Genomic DNA, 27,789 nt, shown 5'->3' with positions numbered 1-27,789 from the left:
GAATCACTCGTCAAAATTATTAGCCAGAATCACTCGTCAGAATCATTCGTCAGAATCACTCGTCAAAATCATTAGTCAGAATCACTTGTCAGAATCACTCGTCAGAATCAATCGTCAGAATCACTCGTCAAAATCATTAGTCAGAATCACTCGTCAGAATCATTCGTCAGAATCACTCGTCAAAATCATTAGTCAGAATCACTCGTCAGAATCATTCGTCAGAATCACTCGTCAAAATCATTCGTCAGAATCATTCGTCAGAATCATTCGTCAGAATCACTCGTCAAAATCATTCGTCAAAATCATTCGTCAGAATCACTCGTCAGAATCACTCGTCAGAATCATTTGTCAAAATCATTTGTCAAAATCATTCGTCAGAATCACTCGTCAGAATCACTCGTCAGAATCATTTGTCAAAATCATTCGTCAGAATCACTCATCAGAATCATTCGTCAGAATCACTCGTCAAAATCATTCGTCAGAATCATTCGTCAGAATCACTCGTCAAAATCATTAGTCAGAATCACTCGTCAGAATCATTCGTCAGAATCACTCGTCAGAATCACTCATCAGAATCATTCGTCAGAATCACTCGTCAAAATCATTTGTCAGAATCATTCGTCAGAATCACTCGTCAAAATCATTCGTCAGAATCACTCGTCAAAATCATTTGTCAGAATCATTCGTCAGAATCACTCGTCAAAATCACTCGTCAGAATCATTCGTCAAAATCATTTGTCAGAATCACTCGTCAAAATCATTTGTCAGAATCATTCATCAGAATCACTCGTCAAAATCATTAGTCAGAATCACTCATCAAAATCACTCGTCAGAATCATTCGTCAGAATCACTCGTCAAAATCATTAGTCAGAATCATTCGTCAGAATCACTCGTCAAAATCATTAGTCAGAATCACTCGTCAAAATCATTCGTCAGAATCATTCGTCAGAATCACTCGTCAAAATCATTAGTCAGAATCACTCGTCAAAATCATTCGTCAGAATCACTCGTCAGAGTCACTTGTCAGAGTCACTTGTCAGAGTCACTTGTCATTCAGGGTATTTAGCCTCAAACTGACATCATTTTGATGTGTGATTTTGATATCTGATCATGTCCTAAAATGGACAATGTAATTGTGAATAGGACTGCAAAAATAGCCAAGTGCTAAGGATAGGGGATAACTTATTAACCCTTTCAATACTACTTTTATTAGTTGGACAACCTGATGAAAGGCAAAAGTCTCCATGTAGGAGGTTAATACAAAAAGCATAAAAAAACCACAGTATTTTGCAATTGGTAGAAAAAGGTGATTTTGCGTGTTCAGAGAATAACCTTAAAAAATGGCACAAGTGAATATTGGGAGGGCTTTTTTGCTAAAAGCAGGAATATAAATTATAGCGTGCGGAAAATGGCAACAAGCAACCTCCGAGTGGGGAAAAAATAAAAATAAGAACAGTAATGGCTGAGGCTCCAAAAGACCAAAACCATCTTCTTCCCAAAGAACGGAATAAAGAGATAAGTGGTCAGGAATATAGAAAACACGAGGCGCCCAATGACTACAGAGTCCCCGGGACCGGTAATCAGAGTAAGCGCCTGCCGGGACCCGGACTGATCCAACATCTCCTCCGTACGCCTCATAGCCGATGACGTCACACTGACGGGACCTAGGGTTCCGCCTACTGTCTGTGACGTCACCACGTCCTTATCGCGCTCCCCCTAGCGATAGCACCGTCACCATAACAACCGCCCCCCCTTCTTCCCCCGGGCTGTGATGCTTAGTGCCGGCCGTCCATCCCATTCCCAAGACGTTACATGAAGGGGGTAGTAAAATAAGTGACGGGGAGGGAGGGCTGTGCGGCCGCCACTATCCCCGCCGGCCTGCCAGCGCTGCGGCCTGTCATGGCGCTAATCCCGTGCCAGGTGCTGCGGTTCGCTATCCTGCTCTCATACCTGTCCGTGCTGTGCCACTACAAGGCCATAGAGATGCCCGCGCACCAGACCTATGGGGGCAGCTGGAAATTTCTCACCTTCATTGACTTGGTGAGTCAGGAGGCTGCAGCCAGTATCCAGCGCATGTCCACTGCTACCCACCTGCACCCTGTGCCTGTGATGTACATGTGTGTGTCTGTGTGTGTGCACTAGATCTGTGTGTGTGTGTATATATATATATATGTGTGTGTGACTAATATATAGGATCACACGCTAATATATATACATATTCCACAGCGCTCTACAAACATTATATATATATAATCACTCACTATAGTATAAAATAGCATAGTGTGAGATTATATTATACATAATGTCTGTAGAGTGCTGCGGAATATGATGCCTCTAAATATGTGATACATATACTGTATATATAATTATACACACACACCTACCTACCTTTACAATGTCTGTGAGTCCAGGATGAGGGTCTGGGCCCCCCGTACATATTCTGTAAGGTTACGTTCCCACAATAAGTATGCGGTGAGGTTTTGATGTTGCAGATTTTCCGCACCGATTAAGTAAATTCGGTTACTTGCATTTTTTTCAGCACATTTCTGACGTTGCGGCTTTTGTCTCTTTTTTTGTTGTGTCATGTTTTAAATAAAGCTGATTTGTTTGTGATACTTCCTGGTATTTGGCTTTGACAAAACTTTATTGATACGGTCAGTGCGGATTACATGAGCAGAAACACACTGAAAACGCATATGCGTTTTTTTTTACCGCATCTAATGTAAGTTTACGGATAGGAAAAATCCACACAGAAAACTCAGCGTACCAACAAGAGAAATTGACATGTTGTGGATGTGAAATACGCACCGCAGGTCAGTTTACGCAAAGTAAAAAAGAAGCCCAGTGGGCAGGAGATTTCTAGAAATCCCATGTACTCTGCTGGAGCTGTAAGACGCTGCGGACTGGACGCAGCAAAAATACTCAGCGAGAAAATCTCACCAAAAGCTCATTGTGGGAACGTGGACATGCTGTTAACCGCTGATGTGTATCCATTGCAGGATGTATCTGTCTATGTCAATATTTATTGCAATAAAAGAGAAAGGAGGGAAAAGGTCATAGATGAGAGGGAGGACAAGCGCTGTAATCACACCAGCTTTTTGTGCCACCTCTAGGTGTGGCAGGTCTTCCAGTACCTCCTTGGCCACTGAGTATCTCTTTTCTATTGACCAACCTCCTAACTACCCATTTAGTATTGTCATTACAGGTTCCGATTTGGTAGTTATCTACCCTACAGGTCCTTACTGTAATTCACTGTTAAAGAAGCACTCCCAGCAAAATTTTTATCCTCCTAATATATTGCAATCATGTTATATAGCACTGTGTAGTTACAATGGCACATTTTGCCTTTATAGCCAGTTAAAGGGGTTTTCCAGTCTAAGGCTGTGTGCCCACGATGTGTTTTTTAAGCGTTTCCGCAGCGGCAAAAACGCTGCAGAAATGCTTAAAAAACACATGGTAGAAATTTCCGCTGTGGGTTATCATTGTGGAAAAAAACGCAGCACTACCCATTATTTTGCGGAAGCGCTGCGTTTTCGCCGCCATTGACTTGAATTGGAACGCTTGGATTCCGCATCACTGGATCTGTACATGCGAAATCCAAAGACTCTCCTCCAGACCCGGGTACCATAGAACCTGTAAAAAAAAGAATAAAATAAAAAATAAATATTATATTTACCTTCTGATGGCCCCCGGTGTCTTTGTCTTCCCTTGCCGTCAGCTCACGGTGGACTGAAGGACCTGCGCTGACGTCATTTAGTCATGTGACGGATCACGCGACGCTGACGTCGGCAGGTCCTTCAGTGTACCGTGAGCTGCCGGCAAGCCAGGACGGAGCAAATAAAGACTGCGGGGGCCATCAGAAGGTAAGTATAGATTTATTTTTTTTACCATTCTTTAAGGTCACACTATATAAATCCATGCCGGTTGCATGGATTTATATAGTGTGACCAAGTTGTCAAGCACTTTCCAAGTGATGCTAAAATGGTTTGGAAAGCGCTTGACAACCTGCATGCGGAAATGCATGTGAAGAACGCTTCACGTCCGCATGTCCCTGGCAGGAAAAACGCATGTACATTCCGCATGTACAATCCACATGCGTTTTTTCTGCCGGGGAGATGCAGAAATGCTCAGGAAAAAATCTGGAGCATTTCTGCATCGTGGGCACATAGCCCAGAATGAAAAGTCTGTAGTCACTCTGTGTGACTGCAGACTTGTGAACCCTCCCAGCGCATGCACTGGATAATCTAGATAATGAAATTACTAATACGTACACTGGTGTGAAAAGTGTTAACTGATTTCTTATTCTTTTGCATGCTTATCACACTTAAATGTTTCAGATCACAAAACAAATGTAAATATTAGACAAAGATAACACAAGAAAACACAAAATGCAGTTTTTAAATTAAGGTCTTTATTATTAAGGGAAAAAGAAATCCAAACCTTCAAGGCCCTGTGTGAAAAAGTGATTACCCCCCTTAAAACATAAATTAACTGTGGTTTATCACATCTTTGGGAAGCCGAGTTCAATTTCCCTAGCCACACACAGGCCTAATTACTGCCACACCTGTTCTTAATCAATAAATAACTTAAATAGGACCTGCCTGACAAACTGAAGTAGACCAAAAGATCCTCAAAAGCTAGACATCGTGCTGCGATCCAAAGAAATTCAGGAACAGATGAGAAACAAAGTAATTGAGATCTATCAGTCTGGAAAAGGTTATAAAGCCATTTATAAAGCTTTGGGACTCCAGCGAACCACTGTGAGAGCCATTATCCACAAATGGCAAAAACATGGAGCAGTGGTGAACCTTCCCAGGAGTGGCCTGCAGATGAAAATTACCCCAAGATCACAGCGACTACTCATCCAAGAGGTCACAAAAGACCCCACAACAACATCCAAACAACTTCCGGCCTCACTTGCCTTAGTTAAGGTCAGTGTTCATGACTCCACCTTAAGAAAGAGACTGGGCAAAAATGGCATGCATGAAAGAGTTCCAAGACGAAAACCACTGCTGAGCAAAAAGAACATAAAGGCTCATCTCAGTTTTGCCAGAAAACATCTTGATGATCTCCCAAGACTTTTGAGAGAATACTCTGTGGACTGATGAGACAAAAGTTGAACATTTTGGAAGGTTTAAATGGAACCATGAATTCTGCTGTCTACCAAAAAATCCTGAAGGAGAATGTCCTGCCATCTGTTTGTGACCTCAAGCTGAAGTGCACGTGGGTTATACAGCAGGACAATGATCTAAAACTCACCAGCAAGTCCATCTCTGACTCTGGCTTAAGAAAAACAAAATTAAGACTTTGGAGTGGCCTAGTCAAAATCCTGACCTTAATCCGATTGAGATGCTGTGGCATGACCTTTAAAAAGGCAATTCATGCTCTGAAACCCTCCAATGTGGCTGTATTACAACAATTTTGCAAAGATGAATGGGCCAAAATTCCTCCAGAGCATTGTAAAAGACTCATTGCCAGTTATCACAAACGCTTGATTGCAGGTGTTGGTGCTAAGGGTGGTCCAACCAGTTATTAGGTTAAGGGGGCAATACTTTTTCACAAAGGGCCCTGTAGGTTTGGATTTCTTTTTCCTCTAATAATAAAGATCTTCATTTAAAAACTGCATGTTGTGTTTTCTTGTGTTATCTTTGTCTAATATTTAAATTTGTTTCATGATCTGAAACATTTAAGTGTGACAAACATGCAAAAGAATAAGAAATCTGTGAGGGGGCAAACACTTTTTCACACCACTGTATAGTTTGCCAAGATATAATGATATGTAGGTAATAGTAGAAAATGTGCTAATAGCCCATTACAGATGTGTGTGTTGGGGGCGGGAGGTATAAATATCCCACTAAGGCTGATCAACACTGCATTAGTCCCTACCAGGGATTTAGTAATGACTAGTGTGATAGCAGTGTTAGGCTGTGTGCCCATGATGCGTTTTTTAAGCGTTACCGCAGCGGCAAAAACGCTGCAGAAACGCTTAAAAAAAACGCATGGTAGAAGGCCTGCCATGTTCCCCAGTGATAATCCGCATGTGCTGTGCACATGCTGCGGAAATTTCATTGCGGAAAAAAACGCGGCACTACCAATTATTTTGCGGAAGCGCTGCGTTTTTGCCGCCATTGACTTGCATTGGAAAGCATGGAATCCGCATCCCTGGATCTGCACATGCGGAATCCATGCGTTCAATGTGCGGATGGTACCCGGGTCTTGAGAAGAGGAGACTCTCCTCCGGACCCGGGTACCTTAGAACAGAGGTCCCCAACCGCCGGTCCGCGGACCAGGACCGGGCCGTTGGGGTTTTTCAGCCGGTCCGCGGGGAGAGGGGGCCCCTCCAGCCTCCAGCAGGGCCGCCATCAGGGCATGACTGCCCTGACTCCAGTATGGGGCCCGGCCGGTAGGAGCCCCCTCGGAGCCCCCCTCTTGTGCGTCTCTCTCCTCATGGGGCCCCCGGCCGCATGCTAAGCGCCGGGTCCGGGACATCTTAGCGCTGCGCTGCTGCGGCAGCACCTTCATGATTCCCCTGACTTCCGGTCATGTGACGGCGCCGTCACATGGCCGGAAGTCAGGAGAACCTGGTGTCAGCGATTTGGACGAGCGCCAGGATTCTGCAGGGATCGCATGGGGGTAAGTATAACAAGTTTTATTTTTTTTTAAATACAATTAACTAGGAGTGGGGGGAATGGGAGATGCACATGGGGGGAGGGGAGAGATGAGAGATGCACATGGGGGGAGGGGAGAGATGAGAGATGCACATGGGGGAGGGGAGAGATGAGAGATCCACATGGGGGGGAGGGGAGAGATGAGAGATGCACATGGGGGAGGGGAGAGATGAGAGATCCACATGGGGGGGAGGGGAGAGATGAGAGATGCACATGGGGGAGGGGAGAGATGAGAGATCCACATGGGGGGGGAGGGGAGAGATGAGAGATGCACATGGGAGGGAGGGGAGAGATGAGAGATGCACATGGGGGGAGGGGAGAGATGAGAGATGCACATGGGAGGGAGGGGAGAGATGAGAGATGCACGGGGGGGTGAGAGATGCACGGGGGGATGAGAGATGCACGGGGGGTGGATGAGAGATGCACGGGGGGGTGAGAGATGCACGGGGGGGTGAGAGATGCACAGGGGGGATGAGAGATGCACGGGGGGTGAATGAGAGATGCACGGGGGGTGAGAGATGCACGGGGGGGATGAGAGATGCACGGAGGGGATGAGAGATGCACGGAGGGGATGAGAGATGCACGGGGGGTGGATGAGAGATGCACGGAGGGGGATGAGAGATGCACGGAGGGGGATGAGAGATGCACGGAGGGGGATGAGAGATGCACGGGGGTGAGCTGCACATGGGGGGGTGAGAGATGCACATGGGGGGGTTATGTTTACATAACTTTGTTGCCTTATGAAGGGCGGGGGGGGCCCCCAAAAATTTCTTGCACAGGGGCCCACTACAGTCTGTGTCCGCCCCTGGGATGAAGTAAATGCAGCTGAACAGCAGCTGTCAGGACAGCTGCCCTGTCCTGCTGCAGGGCGTGATGGGGCCTCAGTGATGCGGCTCCTGGCACAGCACATTATGTGGGGCTCCTGGCATAGCTCCTGGCGGGGACCTGGTCTACACTATATGATAAGTATGCACTAAACTCCAAATCCCTCCATTACCCCGCCCCCATATGACCAAAGCCCCGCCCACCCCACCCCCTCCTTGCTGGGCCATGGAAAAATGACCTTGCTTCAAGCCGGTCCCTGGTGCAAAAAAGGTTGGGGACCACTGCCTTAGAACCTGTAAAAAAAAGAATAAAATAAAAAATAAATATTATATTTACCTTCTGATGGCCCCCGGTCTCCTTGTCTCGGCTTGCCGGCAGCTCGCGGTGGACTCAAGGACCTGCGCTGACGTCATCTAGTCATGTGATGGGTCACGCGACGCTGACGTCGGCAGGTCTTTCAGTGTACCCCGAGCTTCCGGCAAGCCTCGACGGAGCGAATAAAGACTGCGGGGGCCATCAGAAGGTAAGTATAGGTTTATTTTTTTATTTTTTACCATTTTTTCGGTCACACTATATAAATCCATGCCGTTTGCATGGATTTATATAGTGTGACCAAGTTGTCAAGCACTTTCCAGGTGATGCTAAAATCGCTTGGAAAGCGCTTGTCAACCCGCATGCGGAAATGCATGTGAAGAACTCTTCACATCCGCATGTCCCTGGCAGGAAAAACGCATGTACAATCCGCATGTACAATCCACATGTACAATCCGCATGTACAATCCGCATGTACAATCCGCATGTACAATCCACACGTACAATCCGCATGTACAATCCGCATGTACAATCCGGATGTACAATCCGCATGTACAATCCGCATGTACAATCCGCATGCGTTTTTTCTGCCAGGGAGATGCAGAAACGCTCAGGAAAAAATCCGGAGCATTTCTGCATCGTGGGCACATAGCCTTATTGTTGACAAGTAGTGAAAATATCATATAAAATAAACAGTGCTAAGAAGAACATAGCAATATAATGGGATAAAAATGGCAAAATGCCCAGGGCAGTGTATAGTTAAACAGAATTGAAGTAACTGTTATTTTGCTGCATGAACAGACACAACGAGACGTGTTTCGGTTCTTCCACAGGTAGCATACACATACTGGAGGGAAGTAGAGGGGATATTCTAGTACACAGGATGCTGCATCATAGGGGTAGGGTGATGACAGTAATGTGTTGAATTGCTGGCCTTAGATTGTGGTGCATGTGCCGCTGTGATGCCCTCTATTGAAGAATAGTCTCCACCCCTCGTCATGTGACAGGATGTGGGAGTGGCTATCTTTAGAGAGACAAGTCTCCCAGAAGACAGCTGACGCCCACACCCAGCACCACTACGGGGAGAGGAAGCCCATTGGCTCTTTATATAAATGAGATTATATAGCGGGATTGAGGCTTTTGAAACCCTGGTTAGTATAAGATAAAAACTTGTGACTATGGACCAGACCTAAATAAAGAAATAAAATAAACTGCAAAATTTCAAAGTGAAGATAATTTGAAATATAAAACTAGGTGTGAAATATTCAGTAGGAAAATATTCTAAGCTACAGTAACAAAGTGCCAGGTGCTGGTGACAATATCCTAAAGGTTAAACAAGGTTAAAGTGCCATAGCAACCGCATAATGGTTGAATGTGAATGATCAAATAATGCGCCATAAAGTGCTATACATATTCTGACTGGCCGGAAGTCAGAAGCTACGTCACACACTCTCAATACAAGCCTATGAGCCAGAACGAGACTCTCATAGATTTGTATTGAAAAGTGACCTCTGCGCAGCTCCATGAAACAGCAGAGCTGCCAGCAGGTCACTTTACTCCAGAGACCGACTGGAGCGACGCTGGAAATGGATGAAAACTCTGGAAGGTTAGTATCAGACAGGGGGCAGGGGACTTACATTTAAAGCACCACTCCAACGGTGCAATAAAAAAAAATCTGCTACAGTGGTGCTTTACGTCTAAAAGGAGGTAATGTGCATAGTCTATAAATTATTTACATTCAAGTTGTGACAGCCTCTTGCCTAAATTGCCACCTCTGATTCCCAGTGTTATTCTGTCAATACCTTTTTTGCGTAACAGCCTTGAGTTACATTCATGACTTTTTTAAGGCTAAGTGCCCACGATGCAGAAATGCTGCATATTTTTTCTGCTTCTCCCTGGCAGGAAAAACGCATACGGATTTTACATGCTTTTTTCCTGCCAGGTAGAAGCGTTTGTCAAGCGTTCTTCACATGCATTTCCGCATGCGGGTTATCAAGCACTTCTCCAAGTGATTTTAGCATCACTTGGAAAGTGCTTGACAACTTGGTCACACTATATAAATCCATGCAACCGGCATGGATTTATATAGTGTGATCAAGTAATAGTTTAAAAAAAAAGAATAAGAATAGTAAAAAATAAAAATTATACTTACCTTCCGATGGCCCCCGCTGTTTTCTCCGCTGCGTCCGGTCTGTTGTATGGTCCGCGGTGGTGTGAAAGGACCTGCCATGATGTCATTTAGTCATGTGACAGGTCACGAGACCCATACAACGGACCGGACGTAGCGTAGAAAACACCAGGGGCCATCGGAAGGTAAGTATAATTTTTATTTTAAATTCTTTTTTTAACAGGTTCTATGGTACCCGAGTCTGGAAGAGAGTCTCCTCTTCTCCAGACCCAGGTACCATCCGCACATTGAATTGCAGAATATCCGCTTATGCACATGTGCTCATACAGATAATATGCGTTCCAATGCTAGTCAATGGCGGAAATTACGTTGCATGTCCGCAAAATTAATGGACATGCTGCATATTTTTCCGCAATGATAATCTGCAGCGGAAATTTCCGCAGCATGTGCACAGCACATGCGGATTATCATTGAGGACCATGGGGCATGTATTACCAAGCATTTTTTAAGCGTTTTCGCTGCTGAAATTCCGCGGCAAAAACGCTTGAAAAACGCATAGTGGGCACGCAAGCCTAAATGTCTGGGGATTGTTTTCAAGGATACCATGTCATTAAAGAAGCATTCCCATAATATATATATTTATTTTGTAAGTGTTCCACCCTCTCTGGCAGCAGTTAAGGTAAACGCGCAGGCCTTTTTGGTTCTGGTGCAAAGTATTTTGGAAGTTTACTAACCGTCATAAACCTCAGAAAAGTCCACATGTACAGAAAAAAACTTTTTTCTGGGCAAAAAGGTAACAGAAAATAAATATTCTGTGTGTGTGTGTATACATATATACACTGCTCAAAAAAATAAAGGGAGCACTCAAATAACACATCCTAGATCTGAATGAATGAAATATTCTCATTGAATACTTTGTTCTGTACAAAGTTGAACGTGCTGACAACAAAATCACACAAAAATCATCAATGGAAATCAAATTTATTAACCAATGGAGGCCTGGATTTGGAGTCACCCCCAAAATAAAAGTGGAAAAACACACTACAGGCTGATCCAACTTTGATGTAATGTCTTTTAAAACAAGTCAACATGAGGCTCAGTATTGTGTGTGGCCTCCACGTGCCTGTTTGACCTCCCTTCAACGCCTGGGCATGCTCCTGATGAGGTTGCGGTTGGTCTCCTGTGGGATCTCCTCCCAGACCTGGACTAAAGCATCAGCCAACTCCTGGACAGTCTGTGGTGCAACGTGACGTTGGTGGATGGAGCGAGACATGATGTCCCAGATGTGCTCAATCGGATTCAGGTCTGGGGAACGGGCGGGCTAGTCCATAGCTTCAATGCCTTCATCTTGCAGGAACTGCTGACACACTCCAGCCACATGAGGTCTGGCATTGTCCTGCATTAGGAGGAACCCAGGGCCAACCGCACCAGCATATGGCCTCACAAGGGGTCTGAGGATCTCATCTCGGTACCTAATGGCAGTCAGGCTACCTCTGGCGAGCACATGGAGGGCTGTGCGGCCCTCCAAAGAAATGCCACCCCACACCATTACTGACCCGCTGCCAAACCGGTCATGCTGAAGGATGTTGCAGGCAGCAGATCGCTCTCCATGGCGTCTCCAGACTCTGTCACGTCTATCACATGTGCTCAGTGTGAACCTGATTTCATCTGTGAAGAGCACAGGGCGCTAGTGGCGACTTTGCCAATCCTGGTGTTATGTGGCGAATGCCAAGCGTCCTGCACTGTGTTGGGCTGTGAGCACAACCCCCATCTGTGGACGTTGGGCCCTCATACCACCCTCATGGAGTCAGTTTCTAACTGTTTGTGCAGACACATGCACATTTCTGGCCTGCTGGAGGTCATTTTGCAGGGCTCTGGCAGTGCTCCTCCTGTTCCTCCTTGCACAAAGGCGGAGGTAGCGGTCCTGCTGCTGGGTTGTTGCCCTCCTACGGCCCCCTCCACGTCTCCTGGTGTACTGGCCTGTCTCCTGGTAGCGCCTCCAGCCTCTGGACACTACGCTGACAGAAACAGCAAATCTTCTTGCCACAGCTCGCATTGATGTGCCATCCTGGATGAGCTGCACTATCTGAGCAACTTCTGTAGGTTGTAGAGTTCGTCTCATGCTACCACGAGTGTGAAAGCACAACCAACATTCAAAAGTGACCAAAACATCAGCCAGAAAGCATTGGTACTGAGATGTGGTCTGTGGTCCCCACCTGCAGAACCACTCCTTTATTGAGGGTGTCTTGATAATTGCCAATAATTTCCATCTATTGTTTATTCCATTTGCACAACAGCATGTAAAATTGATTGTCAATCAGTGTTGCTTCTTAAGTGGTCAGTTTGATTTCACAGAAGTTTGATTTTCTTGGAGTTATATTCTGTTGTTTAAGTGTTCCCTTTATTTTTTTGAGCAGTGTATATAAATATAACACAGGCTCACCTGTTTAGCCAACCATCCTCCAATCAGCCTCTGGCAGATTCTGAGCAATACAACCAAGGTCTTTCCTCCTTCACATGCAGAACCCAATGAGACCGCTGGGCTGCTTTATATAGGCCGCATCACACCCATGTGTGGCGATATGGGAGCAACAAGTTCCACCCATCTATTTGACTGGTCCTAAACCCGGCCCTTGCAACGCCCTATTAACACTCTCAGCACTATCTGTGCTGGAGCCTGCTTCCTGGGTTTACATCACTGACGTTAACCACCTCCATGACACATATCTACCCTCGAGGACCTGCCCGGCGGCCATCTTACATACCCCCCTCTTGCCAAAACCAGGGGTTGGGGCTTGGCACCTTCTATCAACATACAATGCACCCTTGACAGGGCATCCGCATTCCCATGTAGTTTCCCTTACCTATGCTCCACTTGAATGCTAAAGTCCTGAAGGGCTAGGAACCAACTTGTTACTCAGGAATTGTTGCCCTTCTCCTGCATTCACCTCAGCGGGGCATGGTCCAACACTAGCCTGAACTTCCTGCCTAACCAGTAGTACCTCAGTGTTCATTTTTCACCTGATGGCTAAACATTCATTCTCCACTATGGAGTAGTTCTTCTTTCACGTGGAAAGCTTCCTACTCCAGTACATCACAATGTGTTCCCCATTAATCTCATGGGACAAGACCGCCCCCAGCCTGACATCCAATGCATTCATGTGGACCAAAAACTCCTTGAAAAAATCCAGCGCCACCAACACTGGCTGTTCCAGTTCCTGGAAGGCCGTCTCAGCTACTGGGGACCACGTAGCCGCTATCTTGGCGAAGTTAGGGATAAACTGACAGTAATAGCCCACTATGCCCAAAAATGCTTTAACCTGCCTTTTAGAGAGGTTGTGGCCAACTCTGGATTGCCTTTACCTTATTTATCTGAGGCTTGATCTCTCCCCTGACAACCACATAGCCCAAGTATTTGGCTTCCTCCATCCCCATGTTGCATTTCTTCTGGTGGATGGTAAAGCCTGCCTTCCTGAGACCAAGTATTGCCTGGACTTTGATTAGGTGGCTCCCTCAATCATGGCTGAAAATGTTATCTAGGTAGGATGCAGCATACATCTTGTGAGGTGCTAGGATCTGATCCATGGCCCTCTGGAAGGTAGCCAGAGCTCCTTGCAACCCAAACGGCATCCTGACTAACTAGAAACATCTATCTGGCATCAAGAAGGCCTTCTCCTTGGCATCTTGGAATAGGGGAATTTGCCAATACCCTTTCGTGAGTTCATGGGTGGTAATGTACCAGGCTGACCCTAGCCTTTCAATAAGTTCATCCATCTGGGGCATTGGATATGGGTCAAACTGAGACCTCATTCAGCCTCTGGTAGTCATTGCAAAACATCCATTCCCCACCTGGCTTTGGCACCAACACTGTGGGACTGTACCAGCCACTCTTGGACCCCTCATTGACACCGAGATCCATCATCCGCTTTTTCTCTTTCGAGAATACCTCTCACTGGGCCTCTTGGATCCGATAGGGCTTCAGGTTGACTTTAACATGAGGCTATGTGAGAATCTCCTGCTCTATGACCTGAGAGAAGTTTGGTAACTCAGAGAAGAGGTCTTTATTTTAGTGCAACAGCTTCTGACACTGCTGCTTCTGAGGGCACAATAAGGATTCTGCCACCTTGACGTCTTCCACGTTGGTGTCAGACTTGGCTACCAACCAATGAGCGTCCACACCTTCCCTATCTTGCCAAGGCTTGATCAGGTTGACGTGGAAAAACTGGTAGAGCTTCCTTCTGCCTGGTTGGTGAATTTTGTAGTTGGCCTCGCCAACTTTTTCCCCCACTTCATAGGGATTCTGCCACTTGACAAGGAACTTGCTCTCCACCGTAGGAACCAACACCAGTACCTGATTCCCAGGATTGAACTGTCTCATTCTAGCTGACCTATTATACACCCTTGAATGTGCCTCTTGGGCTTTGAGGAGGTACTCTTTCATAATGGGCATCACATCATACAGTAATTCAAACGGGGAGAAACCAGTAGTGGTGTGTGGTACTTCCCTGATGGATAATACCAGATAGAGTAGCAGACAGTCCCAGTCTCTGCCATCCTTCTCTACGAACTTCAATTGAATAGGAGGCCGATGTGCAGTACCCTGCGGCGGCCACTACAATTTGATGGCCAAGCCCCTCAGGCAAGCACTTCCGGCCGGCGGCAGCCGCCATCGGCAGCGATAACTATCCTACGGATAGGGCATCAATGTCAAAGTAGTGGACATCTTCTTTAAGTACTGTCACATTTTCAAGAGTACTTTTCAGAGTTGAGTCCCTGAGCTGGGCAGTTCCAAAGTTTCCCCAGACACCTCCAGCTCAGAGATGTTGACTTCAGGAGATGCTGCCTCATCCTCATCGCCAACGAGCACACAAAATGGAAACCCGTCAGCCACGATATGCGACAAGGTTTTTTTGGTTGCGACATGGTTATTAGCCGAGCTACCAAGTGACCTTGCTTTCCCCCACATGTACCAAAACAGTGTACAATCCTGTCCCACAATTATTGGGTGCAACAAGTCTTTGCTACTTCATGGGACGTGGTACCATAGTCTGCTCTTGTTCTTAAGTCAAAACAGGCCACCGGATAGCTCTTAGAGTCTCCATGGATACACCTGAGACAGGTTTTGGTGCAAAGTATTTTGGAAGTTTATTAACTGTCATAAACTTCAGCAAAGTTCACATGAGAAGAAAATACCCCTTTTCTGGGCACAAAGGTAACAGAAAATAAATAGTCCGTATATATAACACGGGCTTACCCTTTTAGCCAACTGTCTTCCACTCTCAGCCTCTGACTGAGTCTAAGCAATACAACTAAGGTCTTTCCTCCTCCACACTCAGGCCCCAATGAGACAACCTGGCTGTTTTATATAGGCCGTACCACACCCAAGGGTGGAAATATGAGAGCAGCCAGTCCCACCCATATTTTTGACTGCTCCTAAACCTGGCCCTTGCAACGTCCTGTTAACACTCCCTGCACTCTTTGCTGGAGCCTTCTTTCCGGGTTTAGATCACTAAGGTTAACCACCTCGGTGACACACATCTCCCCTCAAGGACCTGCTTGGTGGCCATCTTACACTATATATATGGATGATATATATATTTATTTATTTTATTAAATGTGTGTATATGTGCATGTAATGTAGTGTGATTGTATGAATATACTCACCTACCTCTGCTCTCTCTGGTGTCCAGTGTCGTTCTCCTCTCCTCAGTGATGTCGCCACAATTCCGACTTGCTAATTCACTCTATGCGTGAGCTGGAAGTCTCTTTTAGGCCACAGCCCCACTATCAGTATTTGGTCAGTATTCTGTCAGTATTTTTTCTCAGGAGTGGGAGCCAAAACCACGAGTAGGTGATAAATGCTGAATTGGTGCACTTGTTTCTATTATACCTTTTCTTTGATTGTTCCTCACCTGGTTTTGGCTCCCATTCCTGTGAAAAAATACTGACCAAATACTGATAGTGGGTCCGTGGACTCAGAATTTAAGCCTATGGTGCCTTGTTCTGACGGTCAGTAGACTTAAATTATAAAAGCTACTTCTGGGTCACGCAGAGTGCAGTTTGACCTTGAGAGTCTCGGCAATTTCATGGCCTAGTAGAATAGCTACATGTTTGCCGAATGAACGAATAAGTATGGTGAAGAGAAAAATCTTTTTTTTAGCACAACTGTATAGCTGTACAGAAAAAATAGGATGAATTTTGTATAAATTCATAAATCAGCTCTATAGCCCCCTCAATCTTGATAATATTAGGATATTGGTGTCGAATATCGACAGAACAGAAAGGAAACAAGAATATACTCCATAGAAACCCTAAAAATAGACATCACCCAGTATTTTCAGTGCTAGATTTAATGTAATGACTAGTGATAAGCGAACGTGCTCGCCACTTCTCGATACTCGCCCAAGCATCACGGTGCTCGACAAGCTCGGGGAGTATTTCCAGGTTGCTCGGTCCGGAACTCGGGTCCCCGCCCTGCATGTTTGGCGCTCTTTAGAGAGCCAATGAACATGCAGGGATTGCTTGCCACGCACTGTAATGCCGTAGCCATGTTGGTTGTGGGCATTACAGTGATTGGCTGGCCACACAGCATCATCTGGTCTATATAAGACCTGACGCCGCTATGCTCGTTACAGTCTACCGTGGAACCAGGCAGAGGAGGGAGAGCTGCTGCTCCTGAGTCAGGGAGAGATTTGCTTGTTTATAGTTAGTAAAAGTATTCCACAGCATATCTATATATCCATCTGAACTAACAGTCCTTCTGAGGACTAATCCAGCTGCATATATTCAGTGGTGATAGCAGGAATTAGGCAGGCAGGCAGTGTATGTGGCAGACTGCAGTTCATATAGTGCAAGAGAGTTCATAGCACGTTCCTGCTGCTGCTGTTCTTACAGATATTTGTAGACATAGCCCCATATATCAGGGGCCAGGTCAATTTTTTTTTTATCTTAATCCTGGTTATTTTCTTAAAAAGCAGTCCAGACTACACCATTTTTCTGCTCCATTTGTTTGTTAGCATTGCAGAATAAGCCAGATCTGTTCCATATTTCCTCGATAAAAATCCAGAAATTTGAACTGAACGTGGAAAATATTGGCCTCCTTTTCCATTCTGTTGCAGTGTGTCTGTCAAGCTATTCACACTAGGTCTCTGTGAAGAATAGTATTAGTAAACTACAGGCCTGCTATTTAAAACTGTGGTTCTCTGTCAGACGTATCACATATAAAAGCGTTCCAAATTCAGCCATTTCTGCCTTCCATTCTGTTGCAGTATGCCAATCAAGTTATTCACACTAGATCTCTGTGAGGAATAGTATTAGTAAATTACAGGCCTGCTATTTAAAATTGTGGTTCTCTGTTAGACGTATACATATAACTGCGTTACAAAATCAGCCATTTATCGTTAATGTGGAAAATATTGTCCTCCATTTAAAATGTGCAAGATACGTGGCAAGGGACGGAGAAGCGGACGTGATGGTGATTGAAAATGCAGAGGTCGAGGATGTGGCCGTGGGCAAGCTGAAATTTTACCACAACAAACTCCTACATCTTGTCTCTCGACCTTCCTGTCCCAATTACTAGGGGACCGCAGCACACCACTATTGAACCCATAGCAATGTCAAAAGGTTGTTGGTTGAATAGCAGATAATGCTTCCAGTCACTTTGCCACCACCCTGTCTTCCACACGGTCAAGTCTCAGTAGCTGTGAGTCTGGACCGCATATTCCTCACCCTGATCCTCCTTCCTCCCACCGTGCCGAGTGCCTGGAGACAACTGATCCCACACTTGGACACTCAGAAGAGCTGTTCACTTTTCCATTTGTATATTCAGGCCTCTCGCCCGGCCACCTTAAAGCAAGTCAAGAGGAGAACGCTTGTAGCGATGCCCAAATATTTGAGCAGCCACAGTCACACGGAGGCAATGGTGGGAAAGTGCAATTACTGTCGCAAGAGGTGGATGATGATGATGAGACACAATTGCAAGAAAGTTAAGAGGAGGACCAGGGTGTGGAAGTGGAAGACGAGGTGGTGGATGATATAGTAACTGACCCAACCTGGCAGGGGGACATGCAGAGCGAGAACAGCAGCACACAGGGGGAGGGAGGCGTAGCACCACAGCAGGCAGGAAGAAGCAGTGTGGTGGCCGCAGAAACAAGGTGGGAAAGCGTTCCCTGTAACGCCAACATGACAGAAGTTGCCAGTACAACTGTTAGGTCTTCCCGAGTCTGGTTGTTTTTTAAAGACTCTGCAGATAACCCCAAAAAGGCCATTTGCACCACCTGCCAGGCCAGGATCAGCAGGGGTAGCAAAACTAGCAGTCTGACCACCACCAGCATGATCAGGCACATGGCAGCAAAGCACCCGACTAAGTGGGCCGAACCCCAGGGTCCAGAAACAGTGTCTGCGGGTGACACCACTGCTTCTTCCACTGTCGTGCGTGCACGCCAATCCCCTGTCCATGGCGCATGCGAAGGTGCCTCCCGCCCTGCACGTGTCATTGCACACTCTCAACTAGCACCATCAACAAGTACGTCCCTGTCCCAGCGCAGCGTTCAGTTGTCCCCCAGTCCTTGGAACGCAAACGCAAATACGCAGCCAATGCCCCACAGGCCACACTACTAAATTCACACATTTTGCGAATGCTTGCGCTTGAAATGTTTCCTTTTAGGCTCGTGGAGACAGAAGCTTTCCGCAACCTGATGGCGGTGGCCGTGCCTCGGTACTCGGTCCCGGGCCGCCACTATTTCTCCCAGTGTGCCGTCCTCGCATTACACAAGCACGTGTCCCACAATATTAGACGTGCCCTCAACAACACAATTACTGGGAAAATCCACCTAACCATGGACACGTGGACAAGTGCTTGTGGGCAAGGACCTGCACAACTGTCGTACCTTCTGTTCAGTGTGGATGGGCTGAGGACAAGGAGGATGAGGAGGAGAGCATGGTCAGGACACGGAAGTCTTGCCTGTTAGCAGTCTGGCACGCATGGCTGAGTTTATGTTACGCTGTCTTTCCCGTGACCCTCGCGTTGTCCAAATATTGGGTGACAGCCATTACTGGTTGGTGACACTTCTAGATCCACTCTACAAGGAGAAGTTTCTGTCTCTTATTCCCACGCTGGACAGGCCTAATAAAATGGGGCTGTGCCAGAAGGCCCTTGTTGAGGAATTATTAAAAAAGTTCCCATCTGAAAACGCTGGCGGCAGAGGTCACAGTTCGTTGGACAGCCAAGGAGTATAGACGAGAGAGACACAAATGCAATCCAGCAGAGGCAGGGGAACCCTGTCAAAGTTCTGGGACAGTTTTCTCAGCCCCTCTCATTGCACAGGCCCTGAGGCGCGGGGTACTCTCACAAGGAGGGAAAAGTTTCGGAAGATGGTGAGGGAGTACCTTGCTGATGGTACCAACGTCCTCCGTGATTCCTCTGTGCCTTATAATTATTGGGTATCCAAGCTGGACACGTGGCATGAACTGGCTCTCTACGCTTTGGAGCTCCTGGCCTGCCCTGCCGCTAGCATTTTGTCAGAGCAGGTTTTTAGTGCCGCTGGTGGAATTATAAACGATAGGCGCATTCACCTGTCAACTGAAAATGCTGACAGGCTGACTCTTATAAAAATGAACAAGGGCTGGATTGAGCCAGGCTTCTCAACACCACCGAATGATAGGAGCGTAACATAAACTCAAATACAGTGTCTTTTTTTGGGGAAGTCTAACTCTATTCCCTTTCACCTCTATCTTCACACCCAGACATGGGTATACGCTTCCTGATTTTGTCTATTTGCTCTTGTCCTCCTCCTTCTCCTCATCCTCCTCCACCATCATATCTACCATATCACCATATCTACGTCTTTTGCAAGGGATATTGGAGTTCCTCCAAATTTTTGGCAGCTGTTGCATTCACTGTATGGGCATTCCCACTGTAGGAGACCCACTCCTTTATAATGGGAACATTTTTTTTTACTGAGACCCTCCTCTATGTCTCTTCAAAGGAGTATTGAGGTGCTTCCAAATTTTTAGCAGCCATTGCAATCACTGCATGCGCAATAACAGTATAGGAGACCCACTCTTTAATAATGGGAACAAAAAAGCATAGCCAACTGCTGGCCTTTTAAGAATAGTAAGGGCCGCCTAATGGCCCTATAAAAATAGTGTTTGTGACTTTCAGAGTCCCTCCTTCATAAATTAAACAGGATGTGTCTGATCATGTCTCACACACCACATGGCCGGATACGGTAATAACATGTTAAAATGACATTTCCCGGTGAATGCATTTTTCACCATTGAAAGCAATGCAAAAGTGCAAAAACGCATCAAAAACGCTACGTGTGAACATAGCCCAAGGTATGGAGGAGCATTTTGTATATTTATTTTGCCTTATATAAAAGTCATTACCTTGGAAAGGATGTTCCTTAACATATTTCCCAGGAAAATCCATTTTGTTTTTGTATGTTTTATTGTGAGTCTGTAAAAGTGTCGTAGTACCTCTGACAACATTGTTGACAGCAGTGACCTAGGAGTCAGAAATGCTACCAGGGGTCTTCCCCATGCTGTTTCCATGTCAATTGAGCACTGTTCCCATCGATTTGGGCAATTTTTAGGCCCTCTGCAGACCGCCGGGGTGGGGAGTGGGGCCACCGGAAAAATGCTTGAGTTTCCCAGAGACTTACATTGAGCTCGTTACTTGGACCGAGCACTCGAGCATTCCAATTTGCTCGACCTGAGCAACGAGTACCTTAGCATTTTATTGCTCGCTCATCACTAGTAATGACACTCAGAATGCATACGTTAAAAAATCTTGTGCATCATTAAGGCCAAATTAAAGATGGGTTTTCGACTTCCAAAACTTGAAATAAACAACTTAAAAATATTACGTACTCTAAACTGATATGATACAAACTCCAACTCATTTCCACAGCTTTGTTGGTGACAGAATAAGACCGCTTTGTTGTTTGGGTTAGTACATTTACCGTAATAGCAAATTTATATAGTTGTTTTATGTTTTGATACTTTTGCATGCTTGTATAAACAATTTTTTACAAAAAATATTTGTTTTTGCATCACCATATTCTGAGAGCTATAACTTTTTTAGTCTCATCTCTTACACCTCCATTGTAAACAGCTTTAACTGTTTTTTGTTCATTCTGTATCCTCAAAATCTGATTAGAAGGAATCAAATGTGTGCTGTACCTTTTTAAAATGGTGCAATTAAAAATCTCAACACCTCCCTAAAAAAAAAAAAAGGGGAAGCAACTCAGGTTTGTTATCTGTCAAAGAGAAAAATAGTGAGTTTCCACATTATTAGTAGTTCAAAGGCTCTGGAAAAAGAAAAATGCTCCCAAAAAACAAGCCAGCAAAATTCAGACTCCCAAGGGTAAATGGCCACTCCACACCCCCTCCAAAACGCAGCTACCGTCTACATGTATGGCACTGCCGTAGTGGGGAGAACCCACTTAATTCATTGGATTCTTTCCTCCAGAAGCACAAAGTAAGCACAATGTAGTGGGCACTATAGTGGCATGTTTGCAATTTTCACTTTGCCTCATCCACTGCATGCTAATTTCTTAAAAAATAAGAAAAACGGTAGGATCATAATAATCACTACTCCAGTAGATGAATTGCTAGAGGTGTGTAAGTTCACATTTTCTGGCACCTTAGGGCTCTGAGAATGGTGCCCGCAAAATATTCCATTCCACACTCCAAAAGCTAAATGGCACGCATTCCCTTTTGAGCGATGCCATGTGGACAAATGTGGGGTACTTTTTTATTATCCAATAAATCTACTTATTATTGTATCAAATTTAATTTTCACATGTAAATTCTATAAAAATAGGTGACGCACCTGTGGGTTTAAAATCCTCACTACACCCTTAGATGAATTTTTTGAATAATGACGTTTCCAAAATGTGGTCACTTTTGGGGGGTGGGTTTCTGCTATTTTGGCACCTCAGCAGTCTGCTTTGCAACATTGTCTGCATTACATTGATCAGGCTCACTTTTTGAGGTGGCGTCGGTTGTCACACAAATTCAGGTCATTATTACAGCAGGCTGGAAGACACATGGAAAAGAAAGGACCTGGCTATGCTAGACAACAAACAAGTGGGGCAAAACACAATGGAAGCCACAAAACTAGGAGGACAGAGTAAAATGAAAACGCAGTGTCAAGCAAAAATGAGATGTAGCAGAATCCACAAAAGATTAGAGCGCAGTATGAACAGTCTATAATAAGAGTTTGTGATGCTTAGAGCAAACGATGAGCTAACCAGCAAGTCACTGAAGCCTCAGATGTAAGTTGTAGATGTTATGATTGTGTAACAGATCACACGGGAAAATAGATAAAACACTAAAAAACTGCAACTGACCCAGCCGGTTCCTGTTCAGACTAGAGATTCAGACCCCGCAGTCCCTAGTGATTCCTATGTGAGCTGGAATAGCCCTAACAGACTAAACTATGGCAGCTTGGACCGAAGAGCAGAGAGCAATTTACCTACGGAAGGGAAGAAGTGCTGAGATAGAAAGAGATACTAGAGTGAGTTAAAGCAAACCAGGAATTGCTAGAGAGTATGCCGCCTACTTAAACAAGAAACAGAAGATAGGTTCAGGTTGAAAAGCATAATCAGCAGAGTGATAAACTCTAGCTAGTCTTTCACTGACTGGCGTTAACAACAACAGTATTGATGAGCATCCAAATGAGAATATCACCAGTAGGAAATACCATCAGGGGAAAAGTATATAAAGCCTCATCCAAAAGGAGTTTGGGCAGACAAATGAATAAATGAAAACACTTGTCAACCTAAAAAGACTAAAGCAAGGATAACAGACAAAAAGCACCCCGAGAAAAGGTGTAACGCCTGTGGCTCAACGGATAGAGAAACCGACCAGAAAGCACAGGCACATGACAGTAGAAATCACAGAAGTCTGAGTAGATAGCAACAGAAGGAACTGGATAGTGGCAATCTCCAAACATACAGCAAATGAACATTTCTATCTCAATATTCAGAAACAGGGTTGTGCCCAAGTGGGCCTTAAAAGACCTTCAGAAGTTATTTCACTGAAGGATAGTGGGCCACTTGTAAAACTCAACATGGAGCACAACTAAGGGCAGTGGCAATAGGGAAAGGGAGCAAATCTCAGCCCTGAAGACGAGACAAGTGTGTAACAGTATCCCCTTTTTAGGACCTGTCCCAAAAGAGTCAGTGACAGATAAAAGAAGTTGCTTGGAATTAAATCTCTTGAGCAAGATTTCAGCATTAATGTCCTTGATTACCCAGCATCTCTCCTCGGGACCATATCCCATGCAGTTTTTTAAGTTGAGGAGATTCCTATGCACCTTCTTACAGTCCATAATTTGGTGACTCATACTGTCTGGATCAGAGGCAGAGCAGTAGGAGAGAATTTGTTGACAAGCAGAGAACGTAAAAGGGAGATATGAAAGACATTAAGAATTGTTAGCGTTTGAGGGAGTTTTAGATGAAAAGTAACCGGATTGATTTGCTGATCAATTTTGAATGGCTAATGAACTTTCAAGCCAACCTTTTGCAGCAAATCTTCAAATGGATGGTTTTGATGGAAAACAAAACCTTATCTCCAGGAGAGATATTGGGAACAGTTAGACAATGTCTAACAGCACACTTCTTTGCAGCTGCCGACAAATTAGATTGCACCTCAGTTCAGATGTTATGTATGTCATGAAAGATGCCGTTCACAGCAGGAAGTAGACTTTTTGGTGCATCTGGCAAAGAAAGATGAAGGACTCGACCATACACTGTAACAAATGAAGATTTGCCAGAAGAGTCTTAAACTGAATTGTTGTAGGCGAATTTGGCCAGTTTTCTTAATGGTAGTCGAGAAAATTCGTAGATATTGCACTATAAACTAATTGATTTTCTCACTACGCTCATTTCTTTGGGCACAGTAGGCAGAGATGTCTAGGGAGGGTTTTAAATTTTTGCAGAGTGCCGTCCAAAACTTGGAAATAAATTGCACTTGATGGTCAGAGACTATTAAAAATAAGAAACCGTGGAACTGGAAACTTTATTTGAAAAAACACTTGATCCAGCTGGGGAGCAGATGTAAATCCTAATAACAGAACAAATTGAGACATCTTGGAGAAACGTTCCACTATGCATAGATAGTGGAGAACCCTTACTCCTCAGGATGATTTGTAACAAAGTCCATAGAAATCTCAGTCTAGCGGTCTTGTTGAGGCTGAAAAGGACCAAGAGGCGATTGATGTGAGGATTTGAATTGCGCACACTTAGAGAAAGATGATAAAAATTATTTAATATCTTGTCTCCTTTTTGGCTTCCAGTATAAATGAGAAAGAAGTTCAGCAGTTCTTTTTAATTCCAGGGTGACCAGTAAGAAATGTAGTGTGGGCACAAGATGAGACTTTCTAGCGGAGTGCTCTCAAGACTAGAGAATGTCCTTTTATTTGAAGAATTAAGAGAAGAGATGGTAGCAAGACTATATTCAGGTTCAATTACATGAGACAGCACATCTGCAGAGTCATTGCAAAGATCTGGAAAGGACATGGCTTTTTTTCTGGCTGGATGATAGGTGAGGATGAAGTCAAACTGTGAAAAGAGTGACCATGGAGCTTGGCAGGGCTAAATAAATATATTCCAGATTTGTGTGGCCAATGGGAACATGGCTCTTTCAAGTAGATGTCGCTATTCCTTTACAACACGCATGTCAAACTCTGGCCCGTGGGCTAAATCTGGCCCACAGTGTAGTTTTATTTAGCCCGTCACACCAGAACCACTATTTGGGGACATTATTTTGTATGGAGGACTATGTGGGGCCCATTATTCTGTATGGAGGACTATGTGGTGCCCATCATACTGTATGGAGGACTATGTGGGGCCCATGATACTGTATACTTGTTGGCCCGCGACTTTGTCCAAGTTTTCATTTTGGCCCTCTGTGTGTTTGAGTTTGACATCTATGTTTTAAAGCTAATTTAATGGCTAAGAGTTCACGGTCACCAATGTAATTGTTGTGTTCTACTGGAGACAATTTATTTGAGAAGAATCTGCAGTGATTATTTCTTGATCAAGAAAAATTTTATGAGAGAACTGTTTCTACACCAATAGCAGAGGCATCCAACTCAAGGAAAATGGTCTGTTAAGATCAGAATAGTGTGGAAAACATGATTTAAGTTCTTAGAAGGCTTGAACAGTGAAATCCAATCAGGTCCAAGAATTAGTGCCTTTTCGAGTTAGGGCCATAAGGGGAGCAACCACTTGAGAATATTTTTTGGCAGTGATAATTTGCAGATTCCAGGGATCTTTGGTGGGCTTTGAGACCAACTGTTTGTGGCCAATGTAAAACAGCAGAAACTTTTTCTGGATCATTACTTTGACCTCCAGATGAGATGGTGTTTCACAGGAGGCTGAATAGATCATGGCAACAGAAGAAATTGAATGGTGGCATTCTCCAAACAAATGGCAACTGAGCACATTACAGTCTCAATACTCAGACACTGATCTGTCCAAGTGGGCCTTTTGCTGGGAAATATTATCACTAAGGAATGCCGGACCAGTTTTAAGATCCCCTGTGGAGCGCACCAAAAGACAGTGGCCATTGGGGAAGGAAGTGGAGGTTGGCCCTGAAGATGAGACAGATATGTTATAAAATTTCAGCCAAATAGTACTTCTTCCTTTCTGTTACGTTACTGGCGTAGTACTGCTGGAAACCAGTGGCCGAAGGAGCACAAGCAGGAACGGCAAGCGGTAGTAGCAGTTCTTGTAGCTAGCAAGGAGTTGTAAGAAACAATCCGTAGATGAATTAGAAAAGACTGGGTAAGAATGTTCAGGAGCAGGAGACTGAAACTAGGCTAATAGCTAGACACATAGACACAATTCTCCAGCAATGAGTGACAGGTCCATGTGTCTTCAAGTAGGCCTAAACCGGAAACAAGATTGATTCCATAGATTCAGAACCCACCATCTTGGTAAAGGGCAATTGCAGACCATAACAGCAGCCTCCAGTGGTAAGGAGTGTAACCGCAGCACAATTATTAAAGTGAACAGTAGCGGCTATCAGTGGTCAAACTGTAGAAGGCAACAGAAATTCTGACACCTTCTGTGCCCTGCAGTGTACCAAAACTGTAGTTTCCAAGCAACTATGGGGTATTGTCACATTGGGTAGAAATTAAATAATAAATCGTGGCATCCACATTGTGCTATTACTACTTATGAAAATAGAAAAATAAATGTGTTAAAAGTGGAATTTAACTCTGCGTTAATTCCTGTGAAGCTGCAGAATGATTAACAAACCTGAATGCAGTTTTAAATGCTTTGAGGGATGCAGTTTTTACAATACCTTGGTTTTGAGGGGATTCCCAGCATTCCCCGCAGAAATGAATTTGTCCATAAAGAAAAGTTTGGAAATGTCCTTGAAAATATGAAAAATTGCTGCTAATATACTTTTTAAGATTCCAAATGGCATGCTTGAAAAATGATGGCGTCATAAAATAGGCATATAGTAAACGTTATTAACTAATTTGTGTGTTATGACTGTTTTGTTTTAAGGCTCTAAAGATTCAAAGTGTTAAAATTAAAATTTTTAAAAAAAAACATTTTTTAGCAAATTTCATAAATATTTTCAACTTCAATCTGCCACTAACAAAGTACTGTATTTCACAGTAAAAAAAGAATCACATGCTTCAGTAGAAGATCTTTACACAAAGTGACATGTCGGAGTTGAAAACTGGGGCCTGGTTCAGGAAGGTGGAAAATAATTTACCACTAGTATATTAAATCACCATTGGGAAATGCCAGATTTCTTTAATGGACCTTTCTTTGTATTTTTATTAAGTAATATTAACTAACATGACTACAGGAATAAGTTCACATCATCATTGTTTTATCAATTTGGTGTCTTTGATGAGAAATCAGGGATTGGCTGTTTTTTTATCTAGACCATCGGGCCATATAATGGGGTGGTTTCTATTATTCCTTTTTCTCCCTTCTACATTTGGTAAGCTTTGACTGTAAAACTATTTTAAAAAGTACAATCAAAGTAATCGGCCACGCTATTAAAGATATCATAGAATATTAGAGTTGAAAGGGACCTCCAGGATTATCGTGTCCAAGCCCCTGCTCAATGCAGGATTCACTAAATCATCTCAGACAGATGTCTGTCCAGCCTCTGTTTGAATACTTCTATTGAAGGAGAACTCACCACCTCTCGTGGCTGTATGTTCCACTCATTGATCACCCTCACTGGCAACATTTTTTTTCTAATATCTAATCTGTATCTTCTCCCTTTCAGTTTCATCCCATTGCTCCTCATGTTTCCATGTGCAAATGGGAGTAAAGCTGATCCCTCTACAGTGTGACATCCCTTCAGATATTTGTAGACAGCTATTAAGTCTCCTCTCAGTCTTCTCTTTTGCAAGCTAAACATACCCAAATCCTCTAACCGTTCCTCATAGGACATATTTTGCATACCGGTCACCATCCTGGTAGCTCTTCGCTGAACTCTCTGAACTTGCTCCAGTTTTTCAATGTCTTTTTTAAAATGTGGTGCCCAGAACTGAACACAGCATTCCAGATGAGGTCTGACCAAAGCGGAATAGAGGGGGATAATTACTTCTGTTAATGCAACCCAGAATTGTGTTTGCCTCTTTTGCTGCTGCATCACACTGTTGACTCATGTTCAGTCTGTGATCTATTAGTATACCCAAGTCTTTTTCACATGTGCTCTTACTTAGCCCTATTCCTCCCATTCTGTATTTGCTTTTTTCACTTTTCTTGCCCAGATGCAGAACTTTGCACTTCTCCCTGTTAGGCTATGTGCCCACGATGCAGAAATGCTGCATATTTTTTCCGCTTCTCCCTGGCAGGAAAAACGCA

The 27,789-nt window shown here is 44.4% G+C and overlaps 1 protein-coding gene across 4 annotated transcripts in view; it reads left to right on the top strand.

The window, feature by feature from the left end:
• Positions 1–1,688: 1,688 nt before the first annotated feature.
• The window catches only part of AIG1 (androgen induced 1), a 431,317-nt gene continuing 405,216 nt past the window's right edge, over positions 1,689–27,789 (top strand). For 2 of the 4 annotated variants that reach the window (XR_012318249.1, XM_073673245.1), the window contains exon 1: positions 1,689–2,041. Coding sequence is in view for 3 of the 4 variants with exons in the window: in XM_073673245.1 (XP_073529346.1) it covers positions 1,901–2,041 (141 nt within the window). In the remaining variant the exon portion in view is untranslated. The remainder of the gene's footprint in view (positions 2,042–27,789) is intronic. The other 2 variants (XM_073673244.1, XM_073673243.1) reach the window with 2 other exon arrangements.

The sequence above is a fragment of the Phyllobates terribilis genome, unplaced genomic scaffold, assembly GCF_046119375.1.
Source record: "Phyllobates terribilis strain yellow unplaced genomic scaffold, ASM4611937v1 Scaffold_3__8_contigs__length_932513732, whole genome shotgun sequence".
Taxonomy (NCBI): domain Eukaryota; kingdom Metazoa; phylum Chordata; class Amphibia; order Anura; family Dendrobatidae; genus Phyllobates; species Phyllobates terribilis.
The sequence above is the reverse complement of the archived record's forward strand: the minus strand, read 5'-3'. Positions and strand labels throughout refer to the sequence as shown.